This window comes from Chenopodium quinoa, unplaced genomic scaffold (assembly GCF_001683475.1).
Source record: "Chenopodium quinoa cultivar QQ74 unplaced genomic scaffold, ASM168347v1, whole genome shotgun sequence".
Classification (NCBI taxonomy): Eukaryota; Viridiplantae; Streptophyta; class Magnoliopsida; order Caryophyllales; family Amaranthaceae; genus Chenopodium; species Chenopodium quinoa.
Genome location: NW_018743510.1, coordinates 2272417 through 2294239, shown reverse-complemented (window position 1 = coordinate 2294239; position 21823 = coordinate 2272417). Strand labels below are relative to the sequence as shown.

At 35.0% G+C, this 21823-nt stretch overlaps 1 protein-coding gene across 3 annotated transcripts; it reads left to right on the top strand.

Annotated features, from left to right (window-relative positions):
• The first annotated feature begins 1775 nt into the window (after positions 1-1775).
• On the top strand, positions 1776-6668 carry LOC110739713 (ubiquinol oxidase 2, mitochondrial-like). Of its 3 annotated transcripts, none has more exons than XM_021920180.1 (7): positions 1776-2194; positions 3492-3930; positions 4626-4714; positions 4802-4867; positions 4975-5052; positions 5909-6172; positions 6372-6668. In XM_021920180.1, the coding sequence occupies exons 4-7, from the start codon at positions 4859-4861 to the stop codon at positions 6429-6431; spliced, it is 411 nt and encodes a 136-aa protein (XP_021775872.1). In that variant the 5' UTR covers positions 1776-2194; positions 3492-3930; positions 4626-4714; positions 4802-4858; the 3' UTR covers positions 6432-6668. The 3 variants fall into 3 exon arrangements, with proteins under 3 accessions (XP_021775872.1, XP_021775873.1, XP_021775874.1); XM_021920181.1 differs by having other exon boundaries at positions 1776-2658; XM_021920182.1 differs by having other exon boundaries at positions 1776-3614; positions 3794-3930.
• The last annotated feature ends 15155 nt before the right edge of the window (positions 6669-21823 follow it).

Here is a 21823-nt window from a genome sequence, read left to right as displayed (position 1 = left end):
ATAGGAATATAGTTGATAGAACAGGTACCAGTGATGACATCTCTCATGGAATTAGCCTCATGCCTACTCATAACATTCAACTTTCCTGCAACTCCACCTTTCTGTTGGTTGTTTCCATTATTATTGTTGGTTTTTTCCGCATTCTGTTGTGCTCCCTTATTCCTAGAATAGTTGTTACTCCCTTGAAAGTTTCTTTGAGCCCCTCCTTGATTATTATTCTATTTGTTTCAGTTAGGATCCTTGGAGAAACATTCATACTCCATGTGTCCTAACTTGTTGCAAGCATGACAAGTAACCAAATTTCCATCACAATCCTTACCAGGGTGATCGTTCTTACACCTCCTACAGTAGAAATGCCTTGCTCCCCTGTTATTTCCCTGGGTAGAGTTCTTAACTCCACCATTAAAATTTCGTCCTCCATGACGATTGTTACTTGGAAATTATTGTTGTTACCAAAGTTATTGTTGTTATGGTTGTACCTTTGCTTCTTAAAGTTGTTTTGGTTACCTTGTGGGTTTCCAGAATGTTGGCTCATCTCCTTTCTCTTTTCTTTCCCTTCCATATCAGCTAACTCTTTCCTTTTCTTCAGTTCCAGCGCATAAAGATGTGCAACCCTACCGTACACCTCATCCAAGGTCTCAAAAACTTGACCATACAGTTTTAACTGCAAATCCATAGTCAGGCCACTCTCAAACTTCCTAGCCTTAGACTTCTCTGTAGAAACAGACTCCTTAGCAAATCGTGACAACTCAACTAACTTGGTATAATATTCGGTGACTGTCATTTTCCCCATCACAAGGTTGGCAAATTCCTTAGCTTTTTGTTTCTGTAAGAAGCTAGGGTAAAACTTATCCCTAATCTTCTCCTGAAACATAGTCCAGTCAAATCCAGGTATTGCCCTAATGGTAGCTTCAGTTTGCTGCCACCAAAGGTCAGCCTCACCCCTAAGGTAGTAGGTAGCACAACCTACCTTTGAGTTCTTTGGACACCCCACTGCCCCGAACAGTTTCTCAAACTCCCTCAACCAGTTTTCCAGTATAGTTGGATCAGGTTCTCCTTGATAGGTTGGTGGCTTGCTCTACGCCACCTTCTTTAACAGTTCTCCCTGAGCATCTCCATTATTGGTTGAATTTCTTGCCAACTGTTGAGCAACAGCTGCCAATTGTCTCACAACTTCACTCAACTCTCCACCATCATTGTTGTTACCACTCCCTCCTGTCATTCTTCTTTGCCTGAATTAACACAAAGGGGTCTTTATTAAAAACGGTTCTAGCTAGCTCTCAAGTTAGACACTCATCCAACTAATTCACACCCTTGACATATACACATTAAATTTCAAGCTAACAAATTGGAATTTAAAATTCCCAAAATTCGTAGCTTTGTCAACCAAATATTGATTGCTAACCAACCACACATTTAATAAAGCATCACATTTATAAATAAAAATAATTCTCATGAATTCCCTAAGTTTAGAAATAAATCATTGGATTATTTTTTAATAAGGAATGGCTTAATGGAGTAGTGATACGAAATAAATTATTTGGAAACAAAATGAATGATTTGTCAATAAAATAAATTAATTGACATAGAAATAAATGGAATTTTATTGCTGAGTAAGAAAATAAATGGAATACTGAAATAAAATGAGTTTAAGTAACTTATGCAACTACATAAGTTTACTGACTCACTATGGACATGCCCACTAGCAGAAAAACTTAAATGAGCACCGCATAATGCGCACCGATTTTTAAAAATCGGTGCGAAAAAAAATAGGCGAGATTGAGGGAAAGAGTTTTCGCACCAGTTTGAACCAAACCGGTGGGAAAAATGAGTTTATCGCACCGGTACGGTTCGAACCGGTGCGAATGCTATGAAAAAAAAACTGAAATATCTTCTTTCTTTCTCTTTCCTCGAAATCTCCTCCTCTCTCACCTACCTTAGCTTCTCTCTCCTCCTTCATTCTTCTTCATCTTCTATAAGGGCTGCGATTTTGACCCAATTTTGAGGAGCCGCGACTTTCCCAGTCACCGTCATCCTCACCGGAGCCGCTTCGAGGTTCTCATGACCCACTATCACCCTCACGCTTCACCTGCTCTCCACGACTCTACCACTATCGTCACTCTTCGCCGTCACATTCTTCTCTGCTCCTCCAAATCTTTCCTTTATCAATGTCTTCTGCATAGATCTGGTCTAAGTAATCTCTCTATCTTTATTTTAAAGATTCAATTTGAATTGAACAAGTTTGAAATTCTAGAGTTAATTTGATGAAGGCGATTGTGTTATTTATAGTTATTACATTTTAATGTTGATTATTGTTCATAATAATCGTGCTATCTAAGTATGGAGTAGGCAATTTGTAGCATTTTCCTTCGTTCTTTCCCAAATACCAACTTTGCTTTTCAGTCTAAATGGCGAAATTACTCCCTCGAAGAAGCTATTTCGTTTGTTGGGCGAAATGGGACTGTCATTGTTTGTAAAGTTAGTGAACCTTACTTTGAATTTTTGAACAATTGGTTGATTAGTGTACATCAAGATAAAATTTTGGTGATTGCTGAAGATTATAACACTTCGTATTGGGTTAATCAAAGGTGGTCTGGTCATGCTATGCTAATTCCTCCAGTTCTTGTATCTAATTCTACCCATGAATTTGGTTCCTTGGTATGATTTTTCTTGCCATATTTTTTTCAATTTAATTTATCATATTGCTGATTGATTACTATTGCTATTGGGAGTTTTTTGTTTTTTAGGGTTTTGATCTGATTTAGGTGTTTGATCTTATGTGAACTTGTTATTTATAAGGGCTAGTGTGTTAGTAAATAGTTTGTGAAATTGTGATGTTACTTGTTGATATATTTAGTTTGTGGAGTTGTTCATGCGCAAGGGAGCTGCTTATATTGAGAATGGAAGAAATGCAAATGATATAGGGATGAAAGTTAAGAAATGTTGAGTGGTCATATACTGTTTTAGGCTGTTTTAACCTGTCTTAGTGCACATAATTTTTCTTAAGAAATGCAAATGAGCATTTTTACTATCGCTTTATGAACAATGTGCTGAGTGGGGAGTTGATTTTGGTAATGTAATGGCTGCCTTTAAACTTCTAGTACAAAGTTTAATCATGCTCTACCTATTAATACCTCTGTCTCGATCAATTGCAGATTTGATGTTTTCTCCCTCTATCTATTTGTCACAAGTCTTGATTATGTCTTCCATAAAGTATAGAATTATATCAATCACAAGGTCATATACTGTTTTAGGCTGTTTTTACTTGTCTTAATGCACATAATTTTTCTTACATATTGTTTCTATCTTGATCGCAGTGAAGAATGATTGTGGTTTTGGGGAGGATTTGGACATTAAAGAAATTTAAAGCAATTTGCATTTTATTTGGACTTGGGTACTTAATTATATTAGACACATATACGTGTCCAAGTGTTAAGCTAGACTATTTTGCGTGATTGTATGTCTGATTTTTGAAATGGTATTATGAACAGATTGCTTTGGACAGATTTCTGCCTCATGTTTAACAGCATTTTAATGCTGGTAAACTACTTGCAGTCCTGCGGGAGAGTATAATCTCCAGTTAGGAATCATACAAAGAATTGCATCCCAACATGGTTGCTACTTACTCTGTCAGCTTTGTATCTACTTTGGAGATCTATGAATTTTTTTTCTCTTCTTACATCCTGTTGCAATAATGTGTGTATCAGGACAAACTACACTCACTTATTATTTTGCTACAATATTTCATATGAACTTTTGCTGTGAAATTATATTATTGTTGTTATGCTGTTAGTCTTTCCGTGCAGCGCTCAAGTATTCAAAGACCACCCTTTTCTTTTGAGATGAAGGCTAATATGGAGGGTTACTGTGAGGATGAGATCAAGGCATCTGGCTGTTGTTCCCTCTTCTTGGCATATTGAGCCAATTGAGGTATGCTAAGCTAGCTACTTCTTTGCTAAACCTTTAGCTTTTTTTTTTTTATTATTGTTTTAAATGCATTGTTCTTGTTTTCTTGAGATTCAAGGTGATGATTAATATGGTTTATATAATATGAATTCATTAACAAGTGATAGAGAAGTCTTGCCACAAATGGTGTAGAAAACATTTTAGTGATAGAGACCTAAAATCTCTTCCACTTTATGTATAATTCAAAATTCTGGCTGAGAGAATGAAAGAGGGAAGAAGCTTAGAAAGTCTATCTATAGCCTTTAGCTCAAAATTTATCACCAGTCAACAAGATTTACCTATGGAAAGTTCTTAACCTCTAATAAAAAATTAAAAGAGTCAATTAAACGGGAAATTAATTTGCATTTCATATTAATAAAGACTTATTTTAAGGGAAACTGTTGTGTATTAGTGTATGCATCCCTTATCTTGGCTATAAGGGAACTCTTGGAACCATGGATTTGGTTATGTTATTAATTTCATGATATTTGAGCTAACAAATGCCATGAAAAAATAAAAATTGAGCTGTGAAGTTGACTTTGGAAAAAAGTAGTCTGCGATTCTTATTTTTAACTGCTTATGCTTTAATATTTATTACCTCATCAATTTCGTTGTTAGTTAGCATATTTTATAAAGAGCATCTCTCTAACACTGCTGATTGTGCTTTTGATGTCTTGCAGAAGGTATCTCAGTTCATGGGTCCATTGTCGCATTCACAGTTCTTCACAATGTGAATTGCAATCATGGATTTATATACGTGACCTCACAGGTTATATCCTCACATTTGGCACATTAGTTGATAATCCTAACTTTTGTGGCACTTGACTGATATTACTTTTTCACTTCTATGTGGTAGGGTGTGCTTAAAATTTGCCAGCTGCCATCTGGACTGAGTTATGACAATTACTGGCCCATGCAGAAAGTAACAGTTTTCCTCTTTTTTTTTTTTACAACTCAGAAGTTTGTATGTTATAATGCATAAAATTATTTATTATATCTATGAGCTAACTAGATTTATTTTTTTGTTAGATTCCATTGAAGGGCACTCCCCATCAAGTCACCTACTTTGCTGATAAGAATTTATACCCACTTATTGCTTCGTTTCCTGTGAGTTCCTATAACCTTTGTTCTTTCATGAGTATTAAAGCTTTTGCTTGTTGGAAATTTGATGGTTGAAGAGTCGGTAGCTTAAATTTTCCATATTGTAACTTTGTTGATTGAGGGTCAATTTATTGATAATCCTTGGTTCATTTTGCCCTCATTTGTGTATGTTGCACTTATTTTTGCTTTCAGTATTGGCGAGTCTGTTAGTCAGTGCCTTGCATTGCACATGCTTTAATCCAGCAGATAATCTATAAATCGATAACTTCTAGCTGTAAGTGAGCGGGAACATCTTGATAAGTTTAACTCAAAACAGTCCCTTCTGTCATAGATCCATAAGTGGCATTGCCTTAGTATTTTGATGCTGCCTTGTGCTATTTTGTGTTGAAAACAAGTCTGGCATTGTACTAATACGCTTCTTGCCTTCCTATTTTCTACTGCTTTCTTCTCAATGTACTTTGATAGGTGAATTATAATCTGAAAGGTGCTTCTAATATATCATGCAACATGATTCTATGCTGCAAAATTTGTTTTTCTGTGACTGTCTATGATTCTAATACATCTATGTGGAGAAGCTCAAGTACTGTGGCTGTCTGGGTAATGACAAGGTGATTCGTTTTTCTGCTTGATTTTATGTTCAGTGATTGATAATTGTAATAGTGATAGATTATAAATTGGTGAGCATACCGTGGCATTATCACCTTATCAAGTTGTCTGTTCAGAAGATATCTCCTTCAAATCTGGTATTCATAGTGTCTGAACTTGTTGCATCTGTGTCTTTCTGGAGGAAGTGGTGATAATGATAGATTATAAATTGGTGCAGCCTAAATGGTATGACAGGCTTTAGGTTCTCGCTGTGCAGGGAGTTTTCTTCAACTGTTATTTTGTACTCTATTTGCTTTCCCTTAAGCTGGCACACAGAGTGGTTGGTTACTTGGAAGAAGAGGCAATTCATTCATACACAGAGTATCTTAAGGACATAGACAGTGGTGCGATTGAAAATGTGTGCGCTCCTGCTACTGCCATTGACTACTGGAGGCTGCCAAAGAATGCTACTTTGAAGGATGTTATGACTGTGATCCATGCTGACGAAGCTCACCATCGTGATGTCAACCATTTTGCTTCTGTGAGTACTGAAATTATTACTTGTTTTACTGATCCATGGGCCTACTTATGAACTGTCTTCCTGTCTTTTGTCAGATAATTTTGCATTTAGACATCTGCCTTTTGTCACCTGATCAGCTATGGCAGTATTCTGTTATCAACTTACCATGTAACTCTTTAATTGGTGTAGAACTGATGAAGTATATGTTTTCGCCATACAGGATTTGCACTTTCAGGGGAGGCATCTGAAAGAAGCACCAGCTCCTGTTGATTATCATTAAAGCTATACATAAGTCTGCATATTGCCACGTATATGTTGCCTGTTTTGTTTCATAATCTATTGGCATGAATTTATAAAACTTCTACTGTTTGTGTGATTATTTCCTTCCTTCCTTTTCTAGTCTTTATGGAGCTCAAACATTGGTCCAACTTAATAAATATACAACAGGTGATTATGTAACCTTGTATGTTATTTTATTTTATATTTTATTTTTTTGGATGAAAATTGTAATATTACAGCCTTTTTTAATGAAAATATGTAACTTTATATATATGTTAGTGTTTATATATCAATTTAAGTAAAAAAAAAAAAAAATTAGGGCATTTTTTTTATTTTTTTGGGCCATTTTTCGCACCGGTTCACAGCAAGAACGGGTGCTAAAATGTTTTTTTTTTTATTTGTTTGGGCCATTTTTCGCACCGGTTCACAACAAGAACCGGTGCAAAATCTAAGTTTTCGCACCGGTTTTGAACCGGTGCGAAATCTTTTGGTTTTTGGCATCCCTCAAGTAAGGGCCAAATCAAAATCGGTGCGAAATGGGGGTTTTGAACCGGTGCCCATTTGTATTTTTCGCCTAGAGGCCACTTATTGCTTTACTGGAACTGAAATAATTAAAATGCGGAAACGAATCTAAGAATCTTAAAAGAGATGAAACTACAAAAATCTAGTCCTTTCGAACATTGTCCCTCTTGTAGGTAGATTGTTTGTAGCTTCTAGAATCGAATTCAGGGTCATCTTCTTCCTCCATTGGTTCAGGTGACTCTGGTTCTTGCTCTACTTGAACAAACTCTTCGTCTTCCTCATCATCAAATTTGAAATATCAATTATAATTGGAGTGAGGTGGATTTGGATTTGGAATTTCCATATGGAACTATCAACAGTGTGGTTACTCTCTTCCATCATCTTTCCTCCTTCCTGCCCTCCACCTGTCCCTGTGTGGTTACCCTGAGTGGGAGAAGAATTTGCTGACTGATGACTAGTGGAAGGGGAATTATTCCCTGCCGGAATATTATAGTAATGGTTGGGATATGGAATATTTAAGTGATGACAATGATCTTTCTCAACTTTAACAAGGTAAGAAATTAAGTATTTGTAATTAGGGTACCACTGTCCATAGAAATTTTTATATTTAGAGTAGTTTGGAATGTCCCCTGGTAAATAGAAATTAGAGAACTTTGATTTAACAGCAAGATATGGAGGTTCATCTGGAAGACAATGAATGACTATAGTAGAAACTCGATCAGGAAGATCATAATGCTTGTCTCCTAGGACATTGCTCATGTGGGAACAATAGAATTGAATTTTGTTGACATAGTCAAACGGATGCTCATAGTCGTTCTTGATTAGTGTACCAATTTGGGAAAGATTACTAGGAAGAATTGGCATCCTGAAAAGGAAAAGGTTTAGAAAAGAATTCATTTCCCCCAAAAATAATAACAATACAGTTCTTGCATGAATTAGGTTCAATGTTCAATCAAACAATTTCACTTATTCTAATCATATAATCACATGCTTTCAATTAATCAATCCACATGATCAAACATCACAACCTAAAATTTAATGCATACAAGAACATGATTATTTCTAACTTATATGCCCAAATTCTTTCCTACCTAAGCTACCAACATGCTTTTAAAAGCTTTTAACACATAATACTTACCTCAATCCTTGCTTTCTTGCAAAATGAACAAACTAAAATTTTTTTTTTTTACTCCTTATTTTTAAAATTAATTTTCGAAATTAATTTTCCGAAAAAACCAAAACATTCGGCCACTTAAAAAAAAATTCGGACACTTCTAATAAATAAAAAAATTTGGATGTTCAGTTTAAAAAAAATAATAAAAAAAAATTCGGATTTTCTAAAAAAAACTAAATAAATAAATTTTTCCGATTTCCAAAAATTAAAATAAATGAAAATAACCCTCTTTTAAAATAACTTACTTAAATAAACATTTGGCCAAGTTTAAAACAAAACACTTTAAAATACGTTTTTAGCTTTAGTGGTAACAAAAAATCTCAATTCAACCTAAGCTCCAAGATACCACTTTGTAACACCCTAGAAATTCCTTTCCTTTAAACACCAAATTTTTCCGTTTTAAAATACGTAGTAGGAAAATCTAAGACATTACTGTCACCGTGAAAACGGCTAAGGCAATTATCAAAGACTCACACAGTAGAAGACTATCTTTAAAACCATTTAAAAACAAGTCAATTTTAAAAATTCAAACAAAGGCAAACAAAGTTAACCTACAACTTGGAATCATTGTAGACCCTTAGAACCAAACAATATTAAAAACCTTTACGTTAGTCTCATGAGCATAATAAAATAAATACACTAGTAGAAAAACCTAAATGGGCACCTCCAAATGCGCACCGGTTTTTGAAAACCGGTGCGAAAAAAATAGACGGGATTAAGGGAAAGAGTTTTCGCACCGGTTCTAACAAAACCAGTGCAAAAAGTGAGTAAATCGCACCGGTTCAGTTCGAACCGGTGCGAAAGCTGTTGTAAAAAAATAAAAAAATAAACCGGTTATAATTCTCTTTCAATTCCTCGATCTTTCCTCCACTCTCATCAGCCTCTCTCTCCTCCATTGAAGCGTACTCGACATTCTCCATTGAAGGGGCTTCTGAGCTTTCTCTAAGCACTTCCTCAACCTCCTTCTCTCACCTTCGATCTCCTTCTCCATAACCGCCACTTTCCCTTTCCTTTCTTCTCTCTTTCTATCTCCTTCTCCTTCTCCATAACCAAGCACAACCACCATCGCCGCCGCCGTCAATGTGAACCAAATACAACAACAACAAACTTGAATCAATTATCAATTCAAAAATCACAAATTCGAGGTATGTGCTCTTCGATTTGAAATCTAGGTTTTATGATTTTTTTTTATTATTAATGATGAACAACTGAAATTTTGATTGAATTTAATGGTGAGAATGTGATATGATAGGATTTCTGATTTTTATTTATTTCTTTGTGATTATGGTGACGGTGGTCGGTGCTAGTGGTGGTGGGTTCTTGGGTGTGGTGGTGGTATCGTGGGTGCGGTGGTGGTTTCGTGGTTGCGGTGGTGGTTTCGTGGGTCGTGAGCTGCTGCTACGAGTCTAGTGGTGGTGGTTTTGCATTATATAGCTTTCATCATTCATGGTCTTCGCATTGATCAAATCGAACATGGTCGTATTCTCCGCTCCTTCAATGTTCCTCAACGTCTCTTGGTTCGTTTCTCTTTCTTCAATTTTTATGATAATTTTTGCTGGGTTTTGTAATTAGGGTTTCTAATTTGACTCTGAATCTCCGAAATTGTTTTAGGGATGATATTGTAGAATACTGCGAATACTCTTCATGGTGGCGCAATTGCGTCTTTGGACGATTTGGTGGGTTCAGCTGTTGTTTTCACTGTTGGAGCTCCGTCTAACGATATAACTTGATGCCAAGGCATATTGATCAAAACACACACATACACACATTATACGCTACCACTATGAGACCTAGATATGTCTAGGCCTCTGGTGTGCCTTCTTCTCTTTCCCCTCTTTCTCATTCAATTATGTTTTCTATTTTTTAGTTGGTGTAGTAATTGGCTTAATCCTTAAAGTTGTTTATTTTGAATCATGTTCATGTACAAACCACCTTGTGATCACCATATGCTCAGTTGTTTGTGGCAATGTTTTGCAGGCAAGGCCTATAATGCATGGAATGCCGAGCACGGGGATAACAGGCTCTCAGATACGGCCTGGTGGGGTTCCTCCTTCGGCACTTCACCAGCAAAGACCAATGCAGGCAACTTCTGGTTTTTTTCTCTGATTTTGCTGTTGAGGCTATTCTGTTTTGGTTATGAAATGCAGGAGTGTGATGAAGTTAGCCTGTTTAGGTTATGAAATGTTTTATTATTGTTGTTGTTCTGATTTATTGTTGACTGAGATAGAGGATTGTGTGTTGCCTGTTAATAAATGGTTGCCAGGAACTATGATCTGTTGCTGCTAGGGGATGTATGATTGTGATATGTTGTTGTTGTTGCTATTGATGTTGGTGTGTGGCCTGAGTTTCTTAGATTATGTCCTTTTTAATGTCCCTGGGTTAATGTTATTTGGAATATGTCTCTTAATTATGTCCATTCTTTCTTCTGGTTAATGACCCCTCCCTCTCTGGCAAACTTATGTGTTTGAGATTAAAATCTCTAATGAATTGATAAGTACTTTCTTGATATGATTGGCGTACAAGACTGAGCATACCACAAATGGACTAAAAAAAATGAATTTTAAAAGGGGAAAAAAACCTGAAACCTGATCGTGCTTGATCCCTAATTATTCAATTGGTCCATTTCTGATTAGAATGTACATTTTGGGTCAAACCATGTGAAGAACGAGTATATCACTACATTTTGTACTGTTTCTCTATCATATGCTCTCAATGTCCCTAAAATCAAAGTAATCAGATTTAGTAAAGTTGATTGGCCCTTTTATAATCTTCTGGGATGGCCATAGGAATATTTAAGAAATATTTTATTTTTGTTCTGGGAAATACATTTTTGAAAATCTTATCTTCCGTTTAGGACAAAAGTCAAGAGTAATATCCTTATATCACTGCAGGCCTGCAGCTGTGGTCTGGTGAAAGCTGGATGTCAAATTATTATAACTGTGTGATCAACGATGCTCATGACTGAAAAGATTTAATTTATCTTGTATATGTGCAACACTTGAGCTCGTCCTGGGCACCTAATTTTTATTCATTGATTGGAAATTTTTCAACAAGTTATGGAATGTATTGAGCTGTGAAGTTGACTTTGGAGAAAAGCAGTCTGAGATTCTTATTTTTAACTGCTTATGCTTTAATATTTATTACCTCATCAATTTCTTTGTTAGTTAGCATATTTTATAGAGAGCATCTCTCTAACATTGTTGTTTGTGCTTTTGATGTCTTGCAGAAGGTATCTCATCAGTTCATGAGCTATATAATTTTAGGATCATTTTTAAGGTAGGGAACTAAGTGACAAACTAGTGTGTTTAGTGCTGGTAAATCATGTGTTAGAAGCTATTTGTTTGATGGCAATACATAGGCCTTGTTTTGCCTTTGCTCTCTTTCCAAACAGTGGGAGACAAGACAAACATAAGAATGCATCTCATGATTTCATCATTGTATGCAGGGTAAAGACAAGACAGCGGGAGAAAGAAGGATAGCAATATGTATATTTGACGATGTTGTTGAGCAGTGTCGTGAAGCTGCTCTCAAGTAAGCCTAGCATCTCAAGGAACAAGATGCTTCTTCGGATAGAACAGGAATGCCTGGATGTTTACAAAAGGAAAGTTGACCTGGCTGTTAAATCAAGGCTCAGCTTCTCCAGACCTTGATTTTGTAGGTTTTTTTTCGGTTTTTTAGAGTAATATTACAAGTTATTGAAGAAAATATATGTGTTTTATGTATATTATGATTATATATAAGTATTTCGTACAATTTAAGTGAAAAAAACGCGAAAAAAAAAGTAAAAAAATAATTTTTTGGGAAATTTTTGGCACCGGTTTTGAAACAGAAACGGTGCTAAAAGGTTTTTTTCATCTTTCGCACCGGTTCACAATAAGAACCGGTGCAAAATCTAAGTTTTCGAACTGATTTTGAATCGGTGCGAAATATTTTGGTTTTTAGCATCTCTCAATTAAGGACCGGTTCAAAACTGGTGCTAAATGGGGGTTTTGAACTAGTGCCCATTTGTATTTTTCACCTAGTGATAATATTTAAAGCAGATAAAACACATCATATACCAATGGAAACTAAGCGTGATTCGCTCTTCACTCATGCCCACCATGAATATGTTTCATCACCTGAAAAGCTTCTCTCTACTTGTCCCCACTACTCGCCATTAGAAATGGGTTGTCGTAGGGCCAAGGTAAAGACAAGGCCAAACAAACATGCAAACACACAATCAGCAATGCTGAGTACATAAACGTAATAAAACACACTAACATGCTTTCATCCTATCAACACACAACTTACCGAGTTACACCTGTAGACAAGCATACAAAACACTCGACACTTAACTAGACAAATACTAATGTCCTTTTAATTTCATTACGCATCGAACGGGTTTCCAACCAACTACCTGCCTCAATAAATTGAGGTAAACTACAGCGGGAGCTAACCGGGTAGGCAAATGTCACATGAAGTGACTGGACGTCCTACGCATAACAAATAATAAAAAAGGAAAATACAGCGTCCTGTACTCCCAATAGAAGTCATGGTTAAATATAAAACCCCATAACTCCCCCATATGTTCATACTCAAGGTATATGCATTCCAAGAGTTTTGGTGCGTAATCTCTTTCACTTTACGTCATTTAAAAATTATTAGACTTGATGATGACTCTCAAACACAACACAACCAAACCTTACAATTCATTCAAGTAATCTAACAAACCAATTTAATTCTTGAATATTTAGTGACCACATAATTCAAGTGTGGAATCCTTTTTAAACTACCACGGTGTTGAATAACACATTAAGTGCATAAGGTACCGCAAATCCTATCCTTTGGTGTTAGAAACACCTTAAGTGCACATAGGCACCGCAATATAGTTTATTCCTGTGTACTAAGACACTTAAATAGCTCCTTCCTCATGCTTATAGCATCAATAAAAATTATATAAACCATCATAAAATTCCCTTTTCATATTCCAAACCAAATTAAACATTTAGTTTAATTAAACATGCTCTCTATCATGCCAATAATAAAAGTGTGGTTCATATCAACATGCCAACATAATTAATCTCAATCACCAATTCATCACAAATAATTCACACATCACAAATCATTTACCAACATCAATCCAATCAACAACTTCCAACTAACACCAGTCATGATACTACTTGGAATTAATTAAGCAAAGCCTAGCATGCTTCTACATATTCAAATAATTACCAAGTACGCCAACGTACCTTGAATATGATCTCAAAATCGCCACGACTAAATAAAATCACTCACTTGGAAATCTTCTACAAACCAAAATTATAAAGAAGTATTAATACCTCTCTAACACAAATTTCGAGCAATATATACTCTCTTTAAATCACTCATAAACCCTCTAAAATAATCCGAAATTTAATTTAAAACCCTTACTTTTATTCCCAATTAATGGGTAATTAAAAATCCTTTCAAGAAACTTAATTTAGCTTATATATAAATCCAGCATTATTAAAACTTATAAAATTGCTGCAATTATGTTTTAAAACACCTATTTCAATAATTTAAATCACCCACAATCAAATTCCATCAATATACATTAATTTAGAAACCTGGGGTTTTTCAATTTGGGGCTTTTTAATTCAAAACCAAATCTGAAAATTTATATACAAAATACTTATTATTTAACATCATAAAGTCATCACAAAACCCAAAAACAATAATTAAATTAAGGCTAGATTGAATTAAAAATCAAAGAACAATCATAACAGTTTTTTTTTTTTTTCAAGAGGTGCACACAGACCACCACGGCTTGGCAGCTGCCCCGCGCCCGCCTGGTGACCGCCGCTGCTGGTGTGCGCCGGTGGTGGTGGCCGCCAGCCGGTGGTGGTGGTGGCCGCCAGCCGGTGGTGGCGCCGACGTGTGGTGGTGTGTGGTGGTGATTTAAAATAAAATAGAATAAAATAAAGGGGAAGGGGAAAAATTAAGGGGAAAAGAAAATAAGAGGAGAGATAGAGTTTACCTTTGGTGCACTCCATCTTAGGCATATGATGGGTATTTATACCCCCTATCAAAATCCTTCCTACTTAAAATTCCTTTACTACCCTTAATGATCTCTTTCCTAATCAAACTAGTATTTTGACATTCCTTAAATACCATTGACTTTAAAAATTATCTTGTTATAAAATAATATGCCCCAATTATTTTAAATCATGAAATAAATTATTTTCAAGATTATTAAATAATTAAAAATATACTTTTAATTAATCATTCTTTTAAAATTAATGAAGAACCCTAAATAATTCATTTCGAATTATTTAAATATTTAAGAAATACTTATTTATATTAAAAGTACGTATAAAAATATGGGGTATTACATTCTATCATTTCTAGAAGTCAAAACGCGTTAAAAGATAAAACCGGGTCACGATAATTAAATTGTGGCACGTAGAGGTGTCCACCGTGCGAGTCGTGCGAGATGGGTTAGGGTTAGGTGGGTCGCGGGTTGGGTTTTCATGACACACGGCACGACACATGTAGGGTAGGGTGGGCCGAGTCGTGGGTTGGATCGGATAAGTTGGACACACCCAGGGTTAGGTTCGTGGGTTAGACGGGTCGTGGGTGGGTCGAGCTGGGTTCGTGGGTTAGACGGGTCGTGGGTGGGTCGAGCTGGGTTCGTGGGTTAGACGGGTCGAGGTGGGTTAGTGGGTTAAGGTGGGTCGAAGGGTGGGTTAGGGTGGGTCGAAGGGTGGGTTAGTGGGTTAGGTGGGTTAGGGTCGGGTGGGTTCGTGGGTTAGGGTCGGGTGGGTTCGTGGGTTAAGGTCGGGTGGGTTGTGTGGTGTTTTAATTTTTACAAAATTAACAATTTGATGGATTGCTCAGTTGCTCTTAATTAAGATGCCTACATATCCTTATATCATAAAATAAGGAATCAAAGCCAACGTTGTTCTTATATTGTACTTCTTTTGGAATTTGGGGGGAGGGGGGCCTTGGACCTATCTTTAGAAAACTAAATTTAATTTTGCAATTAAATTGTAATTTTCAAAAAATAAGTTGCCTACGTATCCAGAAAGAATCAAAGCCCACGTAGCTCTTAGCGTACCTGATTTAGACTTTTCTAGCCACCCATGTTTGTTGCATCATCATCCCCGAAAGCTACATCATCCGTTGACGACTCCAATATCATCACAAGATCATCTTCATCGTCCTCGTCTTCCTTTAAACCTTGAGTTCTTCTTTCAGCTTGATCCCAATCTTTCTTACAAACACAAATTTGAATGCTTTCCGGAGTTAAGTGAGATATTTTTTCATCTAACACTCTTCTACCTGCACTAAAAGCAGACTCGGAAGTAACGGATGAAGCGGGAACTGCAAGTATATCTTTTGCAATTCTCGCCAATATAGGAAAAAAAATTTTATGTTCTTGCCACCATTTTATAATTTGAAAGTTGTTGTGGGTCTCATGTTGATATGAAAAATAATCATTAATAGCAAGTGTTGAAGAAGATGATGATGAGAATGATGTAGATGGTTTGTGTCTTTTTTTCATAACTTTATCAAGAAAACTAAATCTAGAATCGGAAGTGCTAGTAGTAGTTGGTGTTGCTAAATCAAAACCATAAATAGATGCATAATGATCATAAAGGTCTCACAAAACAGATTTGCATTTGTTAATATATTCACTAACATCATAATCGATACTTAAACTTGTATAATAAAATTCTAAAAGATTTTCCAAACCTTCAGCTTTGACACCGGGGTCAAGAATAGCAGCAATTCCATTTTATAACTGTTCTAATTGGGTTTAGCAATGGTTGCAACTTAGCGAGACCCTCTTGAACAGACAAATTCAAAATATGAGCACAACATCTAACATGCAAGAGACTACCACCCAACAACAAATGCAACTCGGAGTCATTTTTCAAATAGTCAATACACTTTGTGTTTGCAGTTGCATTATCAAGAGACAAAGAAAAAGCTTTATTATTCAAGTGAAATTCTTTTAAACAATCCAAAATACGAACTTTGATGTTAAAGCCGGTATGCCTTTCTTCCATAGCTTGAAAACATAGTATACGTTTTTTAATAAACCAATCATCATCCACCCAATGAGCAGTAATGCAAAGAAAAGGTTCGCCAAAATTAGAAGTCCATGTATCACTTGTAAAACTAACACGACCATCAAAAGTACGAAATAATTCAATCCAACCACTCCTATACTTGTAATAAGAAATTTGTGTATAACGTCTTAGGGTATTTCGGGGGACACAAGTAAATGCAGGTTGTAATGCAACTTTATTAAAATGCTTAACGTTTGCATTTTCACCGTAACTAAAAGGGTATTCATTAGCAATAATTAAAGTACTCATTTCATCAATCATTCTATCTTTATTATAAATGAAAGGTGTACCTCCGCCTGGTAAATGGTTCATGTATCCACCCAATTGTGTTTGGACGGGCAACCCACCCCCCAAAGGACGAGGGCCATTTTCGAACAAGTCGTGTTTATTTTGCAAATGCCGACTCAAGGTTCCGGTTCCATCTCCCGTTTTCCAACTATATGACTTGACATTTGCACCTAACGCCTTGCAAACTAGTACCCGTGAACCTCTTTGGATGACCGGGTTGCCATCCCGGGGGTGTGACCTCAACTCGTTCAAAATATTTCCACACCCAAGAAAATTGTGCTCGACCTCTACTTTCACCGCCACCACCTTTCATAAATCAAATTATTGAAATTAATTTTTAAACGTTATTCATGAAAATAAGCTTTAAATTTTAAATTCTTTAATTATAATTATTTAAACGCTTTTTCATGGTAATTATAAATCATAGAAAATTGGAAACTAAACTAACTTTATAATCATTAATAATAGTTTTTAAAAATATTCATAACAATAAAAATTAAATTATGACTTACCTTGAGATGAAGGTTGAGATGTTGGTTGTGATGTTGGTTGCGATGGATGTGGCATAGTTGAACTCGATGATTGGTGGGAGAAATGTTGTGGTGGAGACGTTTGAATATTTTGCCCATCTCCTAAACCATAATCTCCATATTCATTGACAAATTGGTTTAAATTTTCCGCATTAATTTCATACGAAAAATTTGCACCACCACTCCTTTGGCCACCACTTCGACCACCACTTTGTCTCCATCCCATTCCTTCTCTTGAGCCAATTTTTTTTTTTATGATTACTAATTATAATATGGAGAAGAATTTTTTTTTTTTTTTAGAATCTTAAGAATACTAATAATAATATTAAGGAGATTTTTTTTAACAAAAATAAAACTCTATATAACACTAAATAACACTTGAGAATTTGAGAACAATTAAGAATTTTGAGTATGAGAGAAAGAAAGCTTGAGTTGTGTGGAAATTTGAGTGAAATGGAATTGGTATTTATAGGAAAAATTTATGGGATGATCATACACTCAAAAAACTAGCCGGTACAATACAACAAAACTAGCCGTTAGTTTTGAAAAACTAGCCGTTAGCTTGGAAAAATGGCGGTTAGGCTAGGTGGGCCATGCGGGTTGGGCGGGCCGTGCGAGTTGGGCGTGTTGGGACGTGCGGGTTAGGCGTGGTGGGCCATGCGGGTTAGTTGGGTCGTGCGTACGGGTGGGCTTAGTCGTGGGCCATGCGGGTTGGCGTGCAGGGTGGGCTGGGTTGTGCGAGGTGGGTCAGGTTAGGTGGGTTCACAGGCTAGGTGTGTCGAATTAAATGGGTTAAAACGGGTTGTGCGAGTTGGGTCGAATCAAACAGGTTAAACGAGCTGGGTTGAAATGGGTTATGTCGAAAATTTTGGATCCACGACACAACTCGAGTTAAATCCGGGCTGTGTCGGGTTAGTACCTGGTTGAAACCGGTTCGGACCCACGTGAACCACCAGCCGTGCAGGTTAGGGTGGGCTGGGTCCAACCCGGCCCACTGGCCACCCAGTGGCGGATCCAGGATTTCCGAGATAGTGTGTCACCATCAATTATTGATCATTTGTGAAAGTACAATTTTTTTTTTCCATGTCTTGTTCATAATTAATTTCAATCCAAAACTTATATATATAAAATATATATATATGTATATATACATACATATATATGTATATATACATATACCAAATTGATTTCAATCCAAAAATAGGACACAAAAATTCATATCACAACCAAATACAGTACTTAAGAATTCAATTTTACAAGTCGAAAATACTACAAATAACATGTTATAAACCAATGATACAATAAAATTATTATATTGAATTAACTTTATGATTTTTTAGTTAATTGATAAGCTTTATGGGGAAATATTAAAATTGGTTGTACAAATATAAGATATAAAAAGGGAAAAAAAATATTAAAAAATTATACAAAAAAAAGTGAGATAACTTAAAAGACCAGTTATTAAATATAACTGGTCTCTTTAATGAAAAAGAAAGTAACGCAAAAAAATTGTGAAATGCAATAGCAGCATCAAAGAGACCTCTTATATAAATAACATGTCTCTTTAATATATAAAAAAAAAACACACCAAGTCTTTTGTAGCAATAGCAGCATCAAAGAGATCTCCTATCTTAATAAGAGGTCTCTTTGATATTGTTTGTTGTTACCACTAGCAGCATCAAAGAGACCCCCTATCTATAATAAGGGTCTCTTTGATATTTTATTTTTTAAAAAAATACTGTGTCACCGGACCCACTATGACTAAAGGTGGGTCCGCCCCTATGGCCACCTCTAGTGGCACGGCATATGTAGTTTTCTGAAATTTCGTCTAAATTCATTTTTATGTTTTATTTAACATTAAGTACGGGATATTTAGGCGTCTTTCAGTGTTCCGGACTTATTTTAGGCTTAGAGTTTTAATATTTATTAATCGGGCTTAATTGATAAATGAAATGGATTAAAATGGTTTGGGGGTGAAATGAAGGTTGGACTATGCTTTTGACTAAATACTTAGACTAATATATGGATTGATTTGTAGACTGTGTTTGATTGAATATGGATTTTAAGCACTCTCGAGATTAGATACTCGACCTGACCAATAATGGCGGTGAAAGGTTTTTCACCATCGGGTTTGGTTTTGGGGAGACATTTTTAGATGTCTACAGCTGGCTGGTTGTCTCTAAGCGGACCAATCTCTCATGCATATATATATATATATATATATATATGGTCAAATGAGAAGGGCCTTATAATGAGAAGAATGAGAAGGAATCTCATTCGTTCATATAGAATGATCCATTAATGGCAAATATGTTAATAATATAAAAACTTCTTTTCTCCAATTCCTTTTCTCTTTCCCCTGTTCCTCTCCTTCTCTTTCCTCCATATTAATTACTCTTTCCATTTTTTTTTTCTCCCAGTGTTCAAAAGAAGATTCAATAATATTAAAAAAATTTCCTCAATTTCTCTCTCTCTCTCTCTCTCTTCCCTCCCTCATCATCTCTTCAAATTTTCTGTTTTCCATAGTTTTCTTCGTTGCAATTCTTGAACTTTTAATCTCCTAATTGTTAACTTATTGTGAGCTCTAAATTTAGTGAGTAATTTCTTGTTCTTCGTTGTAATTAAGTATAGGAAATGGATATGGAAGAAAGGAAGTTGAGAAAAAGCTTGATGGAGTAAAACTGTCTGGCGTGGAAAAGAGCGATAACGGGGGAAAACTTGAAAAATAATTTGCATAATATTTAAGCTATATGTGCATATCTTTTCAAGTAAATGTGCATAAATATGTAACACTAACTAATAAATGTGCATAAATTTTTAACTAAATGAGCGGTAATTATAATTTAAAGCTAAATTTGCATATATTTTTATATAAGTGTGCATATATTTTGTTCAAAACGTGCGATTTATGAGCTAACCTCATATTTAGCGGCAGTCAAAAATAATTTCTCCCTCATCTTTTCTCTTTCCAATGTCATCTTTTCTCTTATTTTTCTATAATTTGAAATATCATAAGTTGATGTATGAAAGAAAAAATAAACATAAGATTCTATGGAAGTTAGAGAGATGTCGTGGAGGAGGAGAAAAGGTGAAAATAACATATATATATATATATATATATATATATAATATATATATATATATATATAATTGGAAAACAAATGTGCAGAATATTTAAACTAATTGTGCAGATTTTTTGTACTAAATATGCATAATTTTATACAAATGAAATATGATCGTTGGATTAATTTGTATGGTCGAGATTCCTTCTCATTCTTCTCATTATAAGATCTTTCTCATTGGATTTCAACCCTAAATATATATATATATATATATATATATATATATATATATGTATATATATATATATATATATATATATATATATATATATATATATATATACATACACACGCACACACACACATACATACCACAATAGAAGAAATGTGCTTACCAAAAGAGAATTTGAAGTTTGAACGTCACTCACTAGTAGTCATTTAGTCCACAATGACCTTTCCGCAAATCAAACATAGCAATTCTTTTAAATGTGGAAAACAAATTTTGATCATACAGAAGCGAAACTTTAAATATGAATACATAGTGAAATTGAAATAGAAAGGTATTTACTATTGTCAGTGGTGGGTTTATGAACAATTAACTTCCTTTGAGATAAAACACTAAATTTGTTTGAATAATTTTTTTGATGAAAAAAGTTACTTTATGAATAGACATGATTAGGGATTGGGATGGAAGAGATGTATGTTTTTTTTTTAAAAAAAAAAAATAAATTATTTTCTTGAATAGGCATGATTAGGGGATTGGGATGGAAGAGATGAATGTTTGTTTTTAAAAAAAAAAACTAATTCGTGAATAAGCATGATTACGGGATTGGGATGGAAAAGATGTATGATTTTTTTTTTTTGTAATTAGAAAAAATTATTTTAAAACAGGAAAAACAGAAAGTGAACACGTGTCCTTCCAACTTCAAATTTCAAAATAATAGTATAGATGTATATTACAAGGAAAAATGATAAAATTTCAATAAAAAAAAATAAAAAATAAAAAATAAAAATAAAAAAAAAACCCTCATGGAGTTAATATATCATTACATTTTTTAAAAAGAAAAAAAATAGCTAGCCTGTAGGCATTTACCAGAAATTGAATACACCCTCTCTCTAAATATTACAAAAAAAATTATAAAAACCTCAAGCCTCACCACAAAAAGAGGTAAACTAAAATAATAACTGTCTAATCTTCTAACTTCCCTTAAGCTAATTTTTCTTTAAAACTACCTCTTACTTTCCGTTCTTCACAACTACCCACTTTTTTGTGAGCAAATAATAGTAGTGGATACAGGATGCATATTAGAATAAGAAAACTAATTTCGTAAAAATAAAAAGGAAAAAGAAAACTAATAACCATGTATGTAAAGATATAATCATATAACCACGTTACTCTTTGTTCATACGGAGTAAAATAATGAGATGTCTTCCACAAAGTTTTATATGTGGCTGGCCACACAGTGTGGTCATCCATCATAAGGGTTACTTCGTTAGTGTTATATATTAAAGGTTATTCGTTCAGTTTTACAGGGGTTACTTTGTCAGTATTATAGGAGTTACTTGAGGATTACTTGGTCAGTATTACAAGGGGTTACCTGGTTAGTGTTATAGGGTTTACTTTGTTCTTTTACAAGTGGCCACATGGTGTGGCCAACCGCACACAAGACACACTGCATCCATATATCTTATACATATTTTCATCTTTATCAATTGTTTTTAAA

What these genes read in the sequence shown, in the direction of transcription:
- LOC110739713 (XM_021920180.1), top strand. An exon ending in CACTTATTGCTTCGTTTCCT is followed by an intron (nt 5,053 to 5,908) that starts GTGAGTTCCTAT and finishes CTCGCTGTGCAG; the next exon opens with GGAGTTTTCTTCAACTGTTA. An exon ending in ATGTCAACCATTTTGCTTCT is followed by an intron (nt 6,173 to 6,371) that starts GTGAGTACTGAA and finishes TTCGCCATACAG; the next exon opens with GATTTGCACTTTCAGGGGAG.